Consider the following 17,046-nt stretch of genomic DNA (forward strand, 5'->3'; position numbering starts at 1 on the left):
TACTACCCCTCTGAGTCCTCCACTCCATTATTCTCTAAAGCTCTGATTTTTCACACATGAGACGCAGATTCTCCAATGGACAATGTTGAGTCAAGTACTCCCCCTGAGCCTAGTGGATCTTTCTTAGATCTGCACAGCTAACACAGACTCTTGTCATACAGTCCTCCTTATTGTTCACTCTGTGTCCTACATGTTTCATGACTTAAAGTCCCATCTCTTCTCTGGTTCCTCTCCTTTAGCTTTCACAGTTTTTTTACCAATAAATGTTGTACACATTTAGTTGTCTTTACAGTTTCTTCTCAGACTACCCAAACTAACACAAAAGAGACTTCACACTCTGTAAGACAAATATAATGCAATTCTGAATTATATGTAGAGAATGGATAGTGCTCTAGCACAATATGTACCCAGCTGCAAAATATTTCACCAGAGGTATCCTGGTAGCAGAGAATGCCCTTGCAGGTATAATGATTCCAGCATTCCAACATTAAAAAGGAAAGGGGGAATTAAGTGGTTCCTATTTTACTGTATTGAGAAGCTCTGAAGAGATAATGAGAATCCGAGGACCCTGAATTAGTACTTTAAGGTTCAATATGAGAGGAAGACATTGTGATATATAGAGAGACTCTTATCTCATATGGGGGGAAGAGTAGACACAATTTAGCCTCAGAGCTAGCACTTGATGGAGCTTTAAAACTTCGAGAATACTTAAGTACTCCATCACAGCAGGGCTGTTATGCCAAGGTCAGAGCCCTGTAAGAAAGCCTTAGAACTCTGAAAAGTAGGATGTAGCCCCTGAGGACATGGGCTCTTCAGATGCTTCAGAATCCACAGACTTTCAGATCTAGCCCTTCCCTAGTAAACGACAGGATTTCCTTATTCCAAGGAAGTCTCTTGTCTTAAAAGGAAACACTGAAACCACCTGACCTGAGAGAGGAGGAAAGACAAAAGACAATAAACTAGCTTCAAGAACTAATGCCGTACTTGGTAGGAATCCAAGAAGTATCACCGAGATTGATTGTTGAAGATCTCTGATGAAAGGTGAGGAATAAGGGAAAGGATGTGAAAGAATTCAATGACGAGCGGAACATAAATAGATCTTAATGCCCTTTCAAGGACGTCAAGAGGTGGAAAATCTCAAAAAATGTGATGGCAAATGTTGGGAGCATAGATATGCTTGGGTTGCCCTGAGAGCTGACAGAGGAATGAAAGAGCGTTTGAGAAGCGGGCAAGCTGGAGTGGCCAAGGTCTCACAGACACTTCCGGGAAAAGGACCTACCATTCTCCAAGGTCAGCAGGAATATGACTCCAAGGACCAACAGCATGACAGGAAATTCAGGAGTGGCTTTCCTCCATAGACCAGGGATGTTGTGGGAGAGGAGGTCACACAGATGGACTCCTGTCCCTGGGGGCAGGGAGCAGGTGGCACTTATTTTTTTTTAATTTTTAAAATTAAATTTTATTTCATTCTAGGCAACAGCAATAAACTTTATACATGGATAATGTGTATAAACTTTACAACAATGTTAAAGTTTATGATATTGATGTACAAAATTACTGAACCCCATTTTTAAAAAGAGATGGTACAGTAGGTAGGATGTTTCCCTGGCATGCATCCAAGCAAGTCTTCGATTCTTAGTACCAAGTATAGTTCCCTGTGCACTGCCAGGTGTGGCTCAGAAAATCAATATAAATATAATTCATTTTTAATCTAGGAAATAACATATTTGGGGGCAATGGGATAGAACAGGCATTCTCACATCTGCTAAAGAATCTTGTAAATGAATCAATGTCTTAATTTTTTTAGTTACACGCTAATATTCCATAACATTAACAACAGAAACTTTAGGGCTTAAAGGGGTAGACCATACGCTTTGCATGCAGCTCTAGAATCTATCCCAGGCCCACACAAGCCCCCAAGCTTGACCCTAAGTGTCACTGTTCCCAGAACTGCTCCGGTAGTAGTCCTTTGGCAGGTGGCACTTAAAGCCAAAAGCCATACAAGCAGAGTGGCAGGGGTTGGGGGTGTTCCAGCACTCATGGGGAATTGTGGAGCTGGTTCATAGAGTACAGTCAAATAAAAGTCACTACTCCATGCTCAGTTTACAAACATCCAATTTTCTCATCTGGAACCCACCAACTTGGGAGTTAGGGGAGCCTCAATGGGGAAGGAGCGTGCACTGTTCCAAGAGGGGAGTGACTCCCCAGAACCTCTTGTTCAATATGGAAATTCATGCTTCTAGGTCCAAGAATATTTTTAAACCATTTCATCACTCCTTTTCTCTTTATTTCTGTTTTGCTACAAAACAAGTCGCTTAAGTTAAGCAACCGAAACAGTCAAGCTTCTTCATTTCTCCTGTCAATGGAGGTGGGTGGGAAGTTTAGCTCCACATCACACAGCAGAGGTCACTCATGTGTACTTGTGTTCACCTGTATTCTCACCTAAGGAAAGAATGCCCAAGATAGTTTGAGTTCCCTAAGTCTGTGCCGGCTCCCATCAGTCAGTAACCCCATCTAAGCAGTAACGCTGGCTGTTAAGAGGGATGAATACAAGGGGAAAGGTCCAGTGTGGAAGTATGTATGTATGTGTCATGTGCCTCTGTCACACTTGTTACAAACCCAGTGAACTGTATGTCAATCAAGACTACAGTCCCTGAGGGAGGGACTAAATACCTAGAGCATAAACACACAGAAGCAAGAGTTGCTGGGCCACTGGAACAACACCACACTGCCCTCCTTATTCTCTCTAAGTGTGAATGATTTAGGAATTTTAGTTTTTTTCTTTTGGGGTCACATTCAGCAGTACTCAGAGCTTACCCCTGGCTCTAGGCTCAGGGGATCACTCCTGCTGGGGCTCAGTAGACTGTGCAGGCATCAAACAAAAGTCAGTTGCATGCAAGACAAGCCCCTTCCCACTGCCCTACCCACTGTACTATCACTCTGGCCCATGATTTAGGTATTTTGAATTTTAAAATTATTTGACCTTCTTTCATCCATGACTTTTCTTTTTCGATTATTTGTCCCCATATTTTTTCCTTCTAGCTGTTATCAGAGTGCTTCTATTCACGTCATATCCAAATTCTCCTATTGAAATTTTGCATTTCCATCCTAATGGGCTTAATCTAAAAGTGTGATTTACTCATCTATTTTGTTGTATTATTCTATTCCTATTTTTAGGATGCAATGACTTACTTTTCATACTCTTCAGGCATTGATGAGATTGGTTTGGCTACTGTCATTTGGTCATTGCTTGTATATTTGTTTGTTTTGGTCTCCCAAGCATTGCTTTCCGTAGATCAGTGCTTTCCTCAGTTGTCCTCACTGAATAAGTAACTTATTGAAAGGGCATTTCAATAAGTAATTCTTTATATGTGGTGTGATACCCATACCCTGGTCCAGACACCTTCCATTTTCATTTCCAGAAAACAAGTTTCTCCCTTTTTTTGCTAAGTGGAGAAGGGGGAGATGCCCCATAACAATAGGGGTGGCTGTGGGAATGAGATCCAGAATTCTAGGTGTTCGTGAAAGAGCTTTTGAGAACTCTCTGCATGCCATCACTCAATGCCCTTCACCTCCGGCGCTCTAAGCTTCTTGAAGATTCTGAGCAATCTAAGGAATGGTTCTTGACTCCTCCCCCAACAACTTAGCTGGTAGCTCTGAGGTCCACCATGTCACCAACACAGTCTGCTCCTAGCTGCACAATTTGCTGCTGCTCTTCTTTCCCCACCAGGTTGGATCTGTTCTTCCTGCATCCTTTCTTCTCTCCTTATTCCTCTCACCCCACTCCCTTCTTCTCTTCTCTTCTCTTCTCTTCTCTTCTCTTCTCTTCTCTTCTCTTCTCTTCTCTTCTCTCTTCTTTGACAGCTTCTTTACTAAAGTTTTCAGGGCATTTCAAAGCAAATAATAGAATTAGATGTGAAGGTTCAACCTGCTATCATCTCCCACAAACACAACTTAGGGCATGAAAACAATACATGTTGCTTCTATAACAATTAGAATGTACAGATAATGAGAAAGGGGGAAAAGTCACCTGCCAGCCCACCATCCATAAATAACCTATTGTTAATGCTTCTTCCTTCCACATTGCTGAGGGTGTGGGCAATGGGGAGTTGACATCCTTTCATTCATAACACAAATATCTACACTCTCCCTCTCTTCCTATTTGCTAAGGCTTTGGGCATAGAACATAAAGCAAGAGAAACATGGTTTTTGGCATCTCAAAGCTCCAGCCAGGTCTGTCACAGGAAGACAGATCATTTTAATAAGAAAGCATTAAGTATTTATTAGTAGAGGTCTAGTGCAAGATTTTATGAGAGCAGAAAGCAGGAATGTCCACCCTAGGTTTGGGCTTGTCAGAGAAGGGAACCAGGCAGGAAGGACAGGGGCTAGCGAGAGCTGAGCACAGCCAGCCAAGAGCACTGCAGAGTCATTACTAACGCACACTTAGTTCTATTGCAGAAGCATATTGAAACTGGAATTTCTCTCTTAACTGCAGATCATGTGTGACTTCTTAACCACCAAACACCAGAATTTCTTGGTTTGCTTTTTGTTTGGGGTCCACACTCAGAGATGCTCAGGGCTTACTCCTGGCTCTGTGCTCAGGGATCACTCCTGGCAGGGCTTGGGCAAACATACAGGGTAACAGGATGTGGGGCTACTCCACAAAAACTCTTTAATTAAAGAGGGAGAAGGGAGAAGACCAGGTGATGAGAAATTCAAAGATAGATGGTAGTCAGGAAGGAAGAAGAAAAGGGAACATCCTCCAAAGGCCTGGAGAAGGGGCCTGAGAGATAGTAGCACAGCACCTTACGTGCTTGCCTTGCATGCAGCCCACCCAAATTCAATCCTTGACATCCTTGGAATATGGTTCTCCCCACCAGCCCCACCAGGAGTGATCTCTGAGTGCAGAGCCAGGAGTAAGCCTTGAACACCACTGGGTGTGGCTCAAAAAAGGGGGGAGGGGAAAGAAAGGAAAACCAAGAGACTTATATCATGGCCCGGACATCACATTCATTTCCCACCTTCACCCCACCTCTGTGTGCCTTTGAAGCCATCCTTGGGCCCTATCAAAGAGAATCTGTCACTCTTGTCACTCTATCTCAGGAGTCAAGGACTCTAGCCTCTTCTGACTTCTTCAACCACAGTCTTCAGCCACCTGCTGCTCCTTGTCAAGACAATGGGATAGAGGCCATCCTGCAGACAGTCCCACACTGCTTCTAAAAATAAACAGGAATACGGTCTCTATAAAATCAGGGAGTCACAAAAGAATGAGTCATTCTGTTACTGATAAACAGGCGGACTTCAGTCAGGTCTTCAGAGGCAGACAGAGAGGTTCTCCCAAACTGATAGGAGGAGTGGGGCAGAGGTCCTGTACTTCTACCCTGAGTACATTGAGACAGCATATGTGAAAGACACATGAAACACATCTGCTTACACATAGATTACAAGGACAACTCATGTTTCCTGAAGAGACGCAGATGGTTAAGGATGCAGGCAAACAATATTTTACACACCCACCCTTTATTCCTTGTCCTTCTAATCAGCATGCATTCCACTCTCCTCCCACAACTAAGATTTCCTTTCTGCAACTTTTGTACAAAGAAGTATAATACAACTGTGACTTAAAACAATCCTATTGTCTAAAAAATATTGGATAACTCAGAAGACTTTTATATTAGAAAGCAATGACTAACTGCATATTCAGGTAGCCATTATGATTCATTTGATTTTACCTTGAGAAATGCATATTGACATGATTTGAATAAGCTGCATTTTCTCTCTTTTCATCAACTTTTAAGGACTTTGCTGTGACCTTCAGAAAACACTGTGAGACAGTCAAAGAAAGAGAAGTCAAGTTCTCTGGTTGATTAACTATTTCATATTAGTCTGCTATTGAATTCAATAGTAGCCTGTAAAATAAGGTTACTTTCAACCCAATTGATTACCCATAAACCAAATAACTGGAGAAAAATTTCTAAAAATTTTGGTAAAAAAATTGGTAAAAAATTGCCCTTTGCCTATCTAAGTGGAGACAGGTCATCTATCCAAGTCTGAAGCTCAAGGCAGAAATCCTGGCTGAAGACTCAAAATGGAGTCACAGTGAAATTCACAATTTGCCTCTCCAAGAGATTGCATGTATAGTTCAGCATTTATCTCCTACAGAAATTGCCACCACTATTACTTGAGGAATGAAAATAAACAGATTACAAACATACTTCCAATACATGTACTAAAGTCAGGCAGATGTTCCTCACTCTTTCATAATGTTAAGGAATTACTATCAGGAATCTTTAAATTGAGGGGTTTTTCATAATGAAATCCTAAGTTTGATGCAAGCCTTAACTTTGCACAATGTCAGATCCTGACCCATTCCGGTAACAGTTTCCTATTTAACACTGATTTAATACTCCTCTGTTATACCTAGAAGTAGCTAAAAAGATTGTCAATTGAGCAGATCCTAGGAGCACACATTTAGAAAGACAAAGTCTGGGGTTGGAGCAATAGCACAGCAGGAAGAGCATTTGCCTTGCATGTGGCCAACCCGGGCTCCATTCCCAGCATCCCATATACTGAGTCTCCTGAGCACTGCCAGCAGTAATCCCTGAGTGCATGAGCCAGGAGTAACCCCTGTGCATCGCCGGGTGTGACCCAAAAAGCCAAAAAAAAAAAAGTTCGGCTGGTAAATCATCAGAATTCACTGTGTGAGCATCTACCATGAGCAAGATGTCATCTTAGGAGCTAGAAATGAAGGGAACACGGTTCCCCATGGAAGAAATTATGCAACTAGTGGAGGGGACAAAAGAAGGCATAAAGTTCAACAAAAGGTACAGTGCAGTGTGAGGCACAGTAGTGAGGCATAGTGGAAGTTCATAAACCAAGAATAAGTGTTTTCTGTGGTGCTAACAGGAATATGTGAAAAAAGGTTCTTGAAGGAAAGCTGTACGTTAATATGCAGTAATCTTCTCTCTTTCATTCACTGTGATCCCCTTGTCGAGATCATAATGCACACGCAAAGCGCAAGAGTAGAAAAACACCATGTAGGAGGTTGCTCCAGTTATTCAGGCTGAGTCTACTGGGGTAGGAACCTCAGATGCAGCTAGGAGGAAGTAGAGTTCAATTCTGGATCTATATTGAAGGATAGTAGAATTGTTGGGTTTGTAGAGTGATTGAAAATAAGATGCGACTATTGAACAACGAGTGGATTAGACAGGAAATCAAAGAGGAAATCAAAAGATTCCTAGAAACGAATGAAAATGAGAACACGAGTTACCAAAACTTATGGGACACAGCAAAGGCTGTGTTAAGAGGAAAGTTGATAGCTCTACAAGCATTCCTCAGGAAGGAGGAGCGAGCACACATAAGTAACCTAACCTCACAGCTTAAGAGCATGGAGAAGGACCAAAAAAAGGAGCACAACCCGAACAGGAGAAAGGAAATAATAAAACTCAGAGCAGAGATTAACGAGATGGAAACCCAAAAAACAATCCGAAAGATCAATGAAACCAAAAGCTGGTTCTTTGAGAAAATTAACAAGATCGATAAGCCTCTAGCAAAACTCACAAAGAAAGGGAGAGAGAAAACCCTAATAAATCAGAAATGAAAAGGGGGTCATTACAACAGAAACCACAGAAATTCAGAGGATCCTCAGGGAGTACTTTGAGAAGCTTTATGCCACGGAACAACAAAACCTCGAGGAAATGGATAAATTCCTAGACTCCTACAGACTCCCAAGGCTGAACCAAGAAGACCTGGAATACCTGAACAGACCTATCACCATCAAGGAAATTGAACTGGTAATAAAAAGTCTCCCCAAGCACAAAAGTCCTGGCCCGGATGGATTCACTAGTGAATTCTTCCAAATCTTTAAAGAGGACTTACTCCCAATGCTCTTTAAGCTTTTCCATGAAATTGAAATATCAAAAACACTTCCGAACAGTTTCTACGAAGCAAATATCACACTGATACCAAAAGCAGACAGAGATACTACAAAGAAAGAGAATTACAGACCGATATCCCTGATGAACACAGATGCAAAGATCCTCAACAAACTACTAGCAAATAGAATCCAACTACTCATCAAAAAGATCATACACCATGACCAAGTAGGATTCATCCCAGGGATGCAAGGATGATTTAACATTCGAAAATCAATCAACATAATCCATCATATCAACAAAAGAAAAGATAAAAAGCATATGATTATATCAATAGATGCAGAGAAAGCATTTGACAAGATCCAGCACCCCTTTATGATGAAAATCCTAGCCAAAATGGGTATAGAGGGGACCTTCCTCAACATAATTAAAGCCATCTACACAAGCCTACAGCAAGCATCATCCTCAATGGGGAAAAACTGAGAGCCTTCCCTCTAAGATCAGGGATGAGACAGGGATGCCCACTCTCTCCACTGCTGTTCAATATAGTACTGGAAGTACTTGCAATAGCGATTAGGCAAGAAAAAGATATTAAGGGCATTCAGGTAGGAAAGGAAGAAATCAAGCTCTCACTATTCGCAGATGATATGATACTCTACTTAAAGAACCCAATAACCTCCACCAAAAAACTCCTAGAAACAATAGACTCGTATAGTAAAGTTGCAGGTTATAAAATCAATACCCAAAAGTCCATGGCTTTCCTATACACAAACAGTGAGAGAGAAGAAAGCAACATGAAAAAAACAATCCCGTTCACAATTGTGCCCCAGAAAATCAAGTACCTAGGAATCAGCTTAACTAAGGAAGTAAAGGACTTGTACAAAGAAAACTACAAAACGCTACTTCAGGAAATAAAAGAGAACATAAGGAAATGGAAAGTTATCCCCTGCTCATGGGTCGGGAGACTTAACATTGTCAAAATGGCAATACTACCGAAAGCATTGTATAAATTCAATGCAATCCCTATAAGGATACCCATGACATTCTTCAAAGAAATGGAGCAAACACTCCTGAAATTTATATGGAACAATAATCCCCCAAGAATAGCTAAAGCAATTCTTGGGAAAAAGAAAATGGGAGGAATCAACCTCCCTAACTTCAAACTGTACTACAAAGCAGTAATAATTAAAACAGCATGGTACTGGAACAAAGGCAGAACTGCAGACCAATGGAACAGGGTTGAATACACTGACATCTCCCCTCAATCATATGATCATCTAATCTTTGATAAAGGTGCAAGTAATGTGAAGTGGAGTAAGGAAAGCCTCTTTAATAAATTGTGTTGGCATCACTGGACGGCTACATGCAAAAAAATAGGCTCAGAACTCTGCCTAACACCATGTACAAAAGTAAGATCAAAATGGATTAAAGACCTCAACATCAGACCAGAAACCATAAGGTACATTGAAGATAAAGTTGGCAAAACCCTCCATGACATTGAAGTTAATGGTATCTTCAAAGATGCCACGCCACTGTCTGAGCAAGCGAAAACAGAGATAGATAAATGGGACTATCTTAAACTAAGAAGCTTCTGCACCTCCAAAGAAACAGTGACCAAAATACAAAGACAGTCTACAGAATGGGAAAGGATATTCGCCGAATACACATCTGACAAGGGGTTGATATCCAGGATATACAAAATACTGGTTAAACTCAAGAAGAAGACATCCAACCCCATCCAAAAATGGGGCAATGAAATGAACAGAAACTTTCTCAAAGAAGAAATCCGAATGGCAAAAAAGCACATGAGAAAATGCTCTACATCATTAATCATCAGGGAGATGCAGATCAAAACCACAATGAGATACCATCTCACACCTCAGAGACTGGCCCACATTCAAAAGAACAAAAGCAACCGATGCTGGTGCGGATGTGGCGAGAAAGGGACACTCCTTCACTGTTGGTGGAAATGTCGACTGGTTCAGCCCTTCTGGAAAACAGTATGGACGATTCTCAAAAAATTAGAAATTGAGCTCCCATTTGACCCAGCAATACCACTCCTGGGAATATATCCCAGAGAGGCAAAAATGTATAGTCGAAGTGACATCTGCACTTGTTTGTTCATTGCAGCACTCTTTACAATAGCCAGAAACTGGAAGAAACCTGAATGCCCAAAAACAGATGACTGGTTAAAGAAACTTTGGTACATCTACACAATGGAGTACTATGTAGCTGTTAGAAAAGATGAAGTCATGAAATTTACATACAAGTGGTACAATATGGAAAGTATCATGCTAAGTGAAATGAGTCAGAAAGAGAGGGATAGACATAGAAAGATTTTATTCATCTGTGGGATATAAAGTAACAAAGTATGAGATTAATACCCAAGAATAGCTGAGATCAGCACCAGGAGGATTACTCCATAACTTAGAGGCCAGCCAGGTATCCTAGAGGAAAGGGCAGTTCAGATAGAGAAGGGAGCACCAAATAAAGGATGTTTGGAGGATCCTCCCAGGAGGGGAGATGCATGTCGAAAGTGGACTATGGACTGAACATGTTTGTCACTCAATGCCTCTTTTGCAGACCACAACACCCAAAAGGAGAGAGAGAACACAGGGGATTGCCCTGCCACAGAGACAGGGGGGGATGGGGGGATGGGGGTGGGGGGATATTATCCATGGTGGTGGAAAATGGGCACTGGTGGAGGGATGGGTATCTGATCATTGTATAATCGAACCCAAGCACAAAAAATTGTAAATCTACAACTGTAAAAAAAAAAGAAAAGAAAAGAAGATGCGAAAAGGAAAATTGGTACTTGGGACTCTGTGAACTGAAGAGCAATGTTGCCTTTATGATAGTGAGAAAACCAGGATTTACTTTGGGATGTGTTTAGTGTGACATACCCTTTGCCTGTCTAAGTGGAGACAGGTCATCTATCCAAGTCTGAAGTTCAAGGCAGAAATCCTGGCTGAGGACTCAAAATGGAGTCACAGAGAAATACACAATTTGCAAGTAGATCATTTGGTGTGCATCTAGAGAAGGGGCCCCAGGACAGCACTCCAATATTTAGAGGCAAGGTGAACAGAAGGAAGCAGAGGGGACTGGGAAGGACTCACCAGAGAACTGAGAAGTAAAGCAAGATAGTGGGCTGCTGGCAGTGAAACTGAGCCAAGTGATGCGAGAAAAAGAAAGAGTGGTACGAAAATGCTGTGCAGGTGAGCTCAGAAATGAACTCTGATGTAATGTGTAGCCTGCTCAATGCCTTTTATGCTTGCATTATAACTTAATGTTCAAAAAATGATTGCTGTCTCACCTCCTTAAATGAAAGAAATAATCTTTCACCACAGATTCTGTGCATAAATGTCTTCAAGAATCTCTTAGAGAAATCTTGTATATATTCACATGTATATTCAATTTGGTTGTGGTCCTCTGGGAAAACCATGGGGAGGATAAAACAGAGAGCACTGAGGCTAAATTCCTCCAGTTAATGCCTTAATATTTCAGGGGAGGGGAGGTGATCACAAACGTTTTCAAGACCTATTAAGACATAGGAGCAGGAGCTGGAGCGATAGTACAGTGGGTAGGGTGTTTGCCTAGCATGCGGCCAACCCGGGTTCGATTCCCAGCATCCCATATGGTCCCCTGAGCACAGCCAGGAGTCATTCTTGAGTGCAAAGCCAGGAGTAACCCCTGTGCATTGCCGGATGTGACCCAAAAAGCCAAAAAAAAAAAGACATAGGAGCAGTTCTTCAAATGGGAGACAAAGATATATTCTTCCTCCTTTGGGATATACTTATTGGAGAAAAACCATCAAGTCTCCTATGCATTTATTTATTTATTTATTTATTTATTTATTTATTTATGTAGGAGTACTGCTATTTATTCAGCCACTGCTTAGCTAATTGAGTTGGGCATGAACTCTACCTTACTTTTTTCCCCCATATTTTATAATTTTATTTATTGAATCACTGTGAGAGCAGTTAAGTCTTGGTCATACAATGAAACACCCATACCTTCACCAGTGCCCATTCTCCACCACCAATAACCCCAGTATACCCCCATCCCACACCCTCCCCCTACCTGTGGGGCAGATGATTTCCACTTTACTCTCTCTCTCTACTTTGATCACATTCAATATTTTGACACCAGACCCACCATTATTATTTGGGATTTTACCCCAACACTCAGATCTGCTGAAAAGGCAACAGTAGACAATTTGTTTTCTATTGCTAGTTAAGAATAACATATGATGTTGCGTGACTGCAGTAGTGGCCGCGCAATTTTGAAACTCTGAAATTTTAACACTTAAATCTCGAGGGATTTCTACCAAAACCTGCTAGATTCTGAGATTTGTTCCTGAGTCTCTGGGATCATGGCCGTTAAGCAGCTTGATCAAGAGCCAGACAGGCCATTCATGGGCAGCGACTCAGGGTCTTGTTGGGATGGGGAAGAAAGTCTCCTATGCATTTAGAGAGGAAGATTCTGCTTTCAGCTTCTTTCTGTTTGACTCTGTCTCTCTTTCCTGTCTCTGTCTCTGCATCTCTCCCTTTCTCTCTTACACACACACAGAGAGAGAGAGAGAGAGAGAGAGAGAGAGAGAGAGACGCACTACATATGGCAGGGTTCACTCCAGTAGCAGGAACAGAAACAACAACAACAAAAAATACCAAGACCTCTATTTTGATCAGGGTCCCCCACTATTTACCCCCAGTTTGTTTGATCTACTTCTTGCCTATTAGTCCATCAAACAATGATTCACGAAACTGTAGGAGAATTCAAATTTCCAGTAAGAGCTGGAGAACTAATAAAGGTGTTAAGGTGTTTCCCTTGCATGTAAACAAATCTGATTCAATCACTAGCACCACATTTGGTCCCCCAAACACCACTAGGAGTGATCCCTGAGCAGAGCCATGAGTAAGCCCTGAGCACGGCTGGGTGTGCACCCCACCAAGTAATAATTTCCAGTCTACTCAAGAGGTTTCCTTAGCCTACTTTCAAATTAATGAAAACATTGGATACGGTGGGGAGGCATGCTGGCCAGCTGTATTCTTAATCTGTATCATATATCCAAAAGCAGATGAGTAAGTTAGGGGTTCAGTTATCCCTAAAAGCAATATCTAAACCCAACTGATTTGGGTAGGAAAAAAACAGATTTTTCTATCAAGATCTACAGAATATGCCTTAGCTTTTCAAGTGAGGTCAACTTCCCTGACACTCTCCCCACCACACATGTATTACAAAAGGATTGAAAACAGAATAAAAATATCTCACTTGTAAACTTAAAGATATCTTTAATAATGGGAATTAACTTCTTCATAATATACCAGAATAACGAAATTCCAAGCCAAAGAAATTTGAAGATTAAATTAATATTTTACCACAATTTTGCATTTTGTTGGCAGAATCAGCAAAACCAAGTGGCCACCTGTTACTAATTTCTTGTAGATCCAAAGTCCAGTGCATTTCTAAACAGGGTAGTTAGTGTTTGCTAAGGGTGTTTTGTGGAAGGATACAAAATTATAACCAAAAAGTTCAGCAAAGAGCCAAGAGTGGGCTTCAGAATCAGCAACATTTTAACTATTTAAAATATCAGAGTACTAGATAGCTCCTGTGATCCCAAATTTTTGTCATATAAAGGAAATGTTCAAGTAACACTATAATATCCAGGACTGGCTTTGTGCATATATATAACTTATTATATGCACTTTATAAGCAGAACTCATTGTTTTAATCTAATAGTGATATTGCGGGAATGATTTATTAGCTTGTCTGTCTGGTCCATGTGTTTGTTTGTATCTCTTATGAACTGATAATTTGCTTGTTTCCTTCAAAAAAGGAGTCATAGGTTTTCTACTATGACTATAAAGAGCTTGTACATAATGTCTTTTAAGTTCTTAAAAGGATCGATTAACTGAAAAAGCTTAAGAACCACTGCTGCAAAGTGTCTTAATAAAAAAGTTCAATATGAAATCACTAAAATCACAATTTTAGTCTAACAAATCCAGCACTCTCTTCTGACTCATGGTAGCAAACAGGTTGGTGGGGTTGATGTACAAACTAATTTAGCCATTATTACAACATTACCAGCAGCAGCCCAGCACAAGAAGTTATCTAAAGCAACCCAGTACTGTTCTACTTCTATTATCTGTGATTTCAAGTAAAATTGTGTTAAAGTGGTAGTTTTGAATTTGTTCCAAATATATGATTGAATTCTAAATTTAAAAATAGTTCCTCAAATAGGCTCAGGATATGGTACAAAAAGTGACTTTGAAACACTTTTATTAAAATGTTGCACATGCACATAAGATATTCTCTCATGATACAAAACTGTACACAGTGTCTCAACAACGGACATCATTATAAACAAATGTTTTAAACAAGGAACATAATAAGAGATAAAAGGAGACAGTTTTTGTGGTACCTCAATGCTGCCTCCTCTCCACATGAAAACCTCTGTATAAGGATGTTAAAATCTATGTTGTCAGGCTAATACTCCTGTAACCAGGAGCCCTTCCAACTGAAGAGAGAGCAGCCTAGAAATAGAATTGCTGCTGGGCTGTATCTGCACCACCTGTACAGTTCTTTCTGCCCCGTTGTGCTTAGCTCTAGGACTCGAGTCGTCATGCCCCTGTGCTTAAGGCTGGCTGGTGGATGCAGTTCCATAAGCTGCCACAGAAAGAATTTTTAGAGACAGTAGTTGGAACTACTACTACTACTCCAGAGAGGCAATTTTGACGATTTCTTCGCTCTGGCTTCTGTGGGACTGTGCCACAAGCAAGAACAGAAGTTTCTGGACTGACCCTGAACTAATGACAACCGCGGCAAGCTACTTTGGAGTAGACTCATTTCTTGCATGCACCCTCCTCGTTCTGCAGGTGGTCACCACTAGCTAGTCTACCCCACCTGCGCCCTCCAGAAATTCCTCTCCTCCCAGAAACAGAAGCCCCCTGTCCTCCGGGGCAACGAACTCAGTCCTTCTTCCGGTTCTTGTCGGGTGGTCTCCAAAGAGCACTCACCCACGTGCCCACCGCGGATCCCCCTCCCTCCCCGCGTCCACCCCCGAAGCCCCTGCGACTCTCGGCTCCTGGTGCTCAGGCCTCGATACCCGGGTATCCCCGAGGGGCCCTCGCGAATGTCTTGGAGCTGGGGCTCCGGCACCCCCGTGCCCTGCAGTCTCAGGGGCCCTCGCGCGGCCCTGCGAACTCACCAGCAGGAGGTTGTGCGCCACCAGGTACCCGAGTCGCGGGCTGCCCCGGATGCCGGGGGCCAGGCGCCCGGTGGCATAGCCGTGCCAGGCCACCACGTAGGGGTTGTCAATGGTGATCCAGTGCTTGACCTGCCCGCCGAAGTGGCGGAAGCAGAGCTCGGCGTAGTCCCTGAAGTGGCCGGCCAGGGCCCGGCTGGCCCAGCCGCCGTAGGCATCCTGCAGGCTCTGGGGCAGGTCCCAGTGGTACAGGGTGACCACGGGCTGCACGCCCAGCTCCCGCAGCCGCTCCAGCAGGCGCCGGTAGTAGCGCAGCCCCTCGCGGTTGGGGGCGCCCGCGCTGCCGTTGGGGAGCACCCGCGCCCAGGAGATGGAGAAGCGGTAGTGGGTGACCCCGAGCTCGCGCAGCCCCTCCGTGTCGCGGGGGACGTTGTGGTAGCCGTCGCTGGCCACGTCCCCGGTGGCCGGCGGGGCCGTCGACGGCGCGCCCGACGGCCAGCCGGTGCCCCCGGGCGCGCGGAGGGGCGCCGAGGGGCGGTGGGTGAACGTGTCCCAGATGGAGGCGCCCTTGCCGTGCTGCCGCCAGCCCCCCTCGGTCTGGTAGGCCGCGCTGCCCACGGCCCAGAGGAAGCCGTCGGGGAAGGTGCGCGGGAGCTGCCCCGCCGCCTCGGGGGGCGGGGGGCGCGCGAAGCGGGTCCAGGTCTGCGCCCCGTCCCCGGGCTCGGCGCGCACGCGGGGGGCGCCCAGCGCCAGGAGCAGCAGCAGCGGCAGCGGCGGCGGCGGCGGGGTGCTGGCGGGCATGCTGCGCGCGGGAGCCGGCCGCTGGGGTGCCCCGCCGCGCCGCGCCCCTTTATGCCCGCGCCCCGGCGCGCCGCCCGCCCGCCCCCGCCGCGCGCCCACCCCCGCGTCCCCGCCGCCCCGCCGGCAATCATTAGCCCCGAGCCCGCGCAGCCCGGGGACGTCGAGCCCAGGCACCTGCTTCCCTCCCTCCGCGGGCGGCGATTCTGCGCCCCGGGGTCTCGCTGGACTCCCCGAAGGGGTCGATGTGCATGCGTCGAGGAGGGCTGGTGGCCAGGCAGCTTACCCAGAGTTGGGCGCGGGGTCCTTGCAGGCCAGGGGCACCTGCTTCTCCCGACTTGTCTGTCTGTCTGTCTGTCTGTCTCTCTCTCTCTCTCTCTCTCTCTCTCTCTCTCTCTCTCTCTCTCTCTCTCCCTCCCTCCCTCCCCTCCCTCCCTCCCTCCCTCCCTCCCTCTCCCCAGTCACCACCCTAACCCCCTGAAACTGAGCAAGGCAAGGTGGACAGAACCATATGGGAATACTGGGATCAAGAGAACAGGACTCCCGCAGATTTTCTTTTGAGTTTTTTTTTTTCTTTTTGGGTCACACCCGGAGATGCGTAGATGCACAGGGGAATCTAACCTGGGCCCACCGCCTGCAAAGCAAATGCCCTACCCGCTGGGCTATTGAGTTTTTTCGAATCAGGCATTCCACCCTTGCATTCTGCTCCCTTCTTCCCCTTCCCCTTCTCCAAGGTAGGAAAATCTTCCCTCCATAAGTAGTGGGTCCACAGGTGGAATTGGGATTGTCACTCTCCTTACTTTTTATCTTATTTTTTATTTTATTTTTTTGCCTCTTCCAACCATTATTTGCTCTTTCATTAGATCTTGTAGAATTACTCAAGTGAACACCAACTTACAATTGTTGGTGATGCAGCTAAAACAGACTAAGGAACAAAAAATAACGTTCCCCCACACAAGGCCCCCCCCCCCCGCCCCACCCAAACCCTCAAGATTTTAAATGTGCTTCACTGTCATTCAATTTTATTGTCACTTAACCACCATTTTATAAAGAATCACAATTATTAGTTTGCAACTCTAAGTTTAGCAACACCTGTGCAAAGTTGCACAGTGAGTTGTACTGGAACTGGAAGTCTCAGCCCCCAGATCTGTGAAAAGAAAGCTGGGAGGG

At 44.2% G+C, this 17,046-nt stretch overlaps 1 protein-coding gene across 1 annotated transcript in view; it reads right to left on the reverse strand.

The window, feature by feature from the left end:
• The window catches only part of KL (klotho), a 49,799-nt gene extending 33,920 nt beyond the window's left edge, over window positions 1-15,879 (reverse strand). The window contains exon 1 of the mRNA XM_056107941.1: window positions 15,082-15,879. Within this exon, the coding sequence (XP_055963916.1) occupies window positions 15,082-15,879 (798 nt within the window). The remainder of the gene's footprint in view (window positions 1-15,081) is intronic.
• Between the last annotated feature and the right edge of the window lie 1,167 nt (window positions 15,880-17,046).

The sequence above is a fragment of the Sorex fumeus genome, unplaced genomic scaffold, assembly GCF_029834395.1.
Source record: "Sorex fumeus unplaced genomic scaffold, SorFum_2.1 ptg000183l, whole genome shotgun sequence".
In the NCBI taxonomy this organism is placed as follows: domain Eukaryota; kingdom Metazoa; phylum Chordata; class Mammalia; order Eulipotyphla; family Soricidae; genus Sorex; species Sorex fumeus.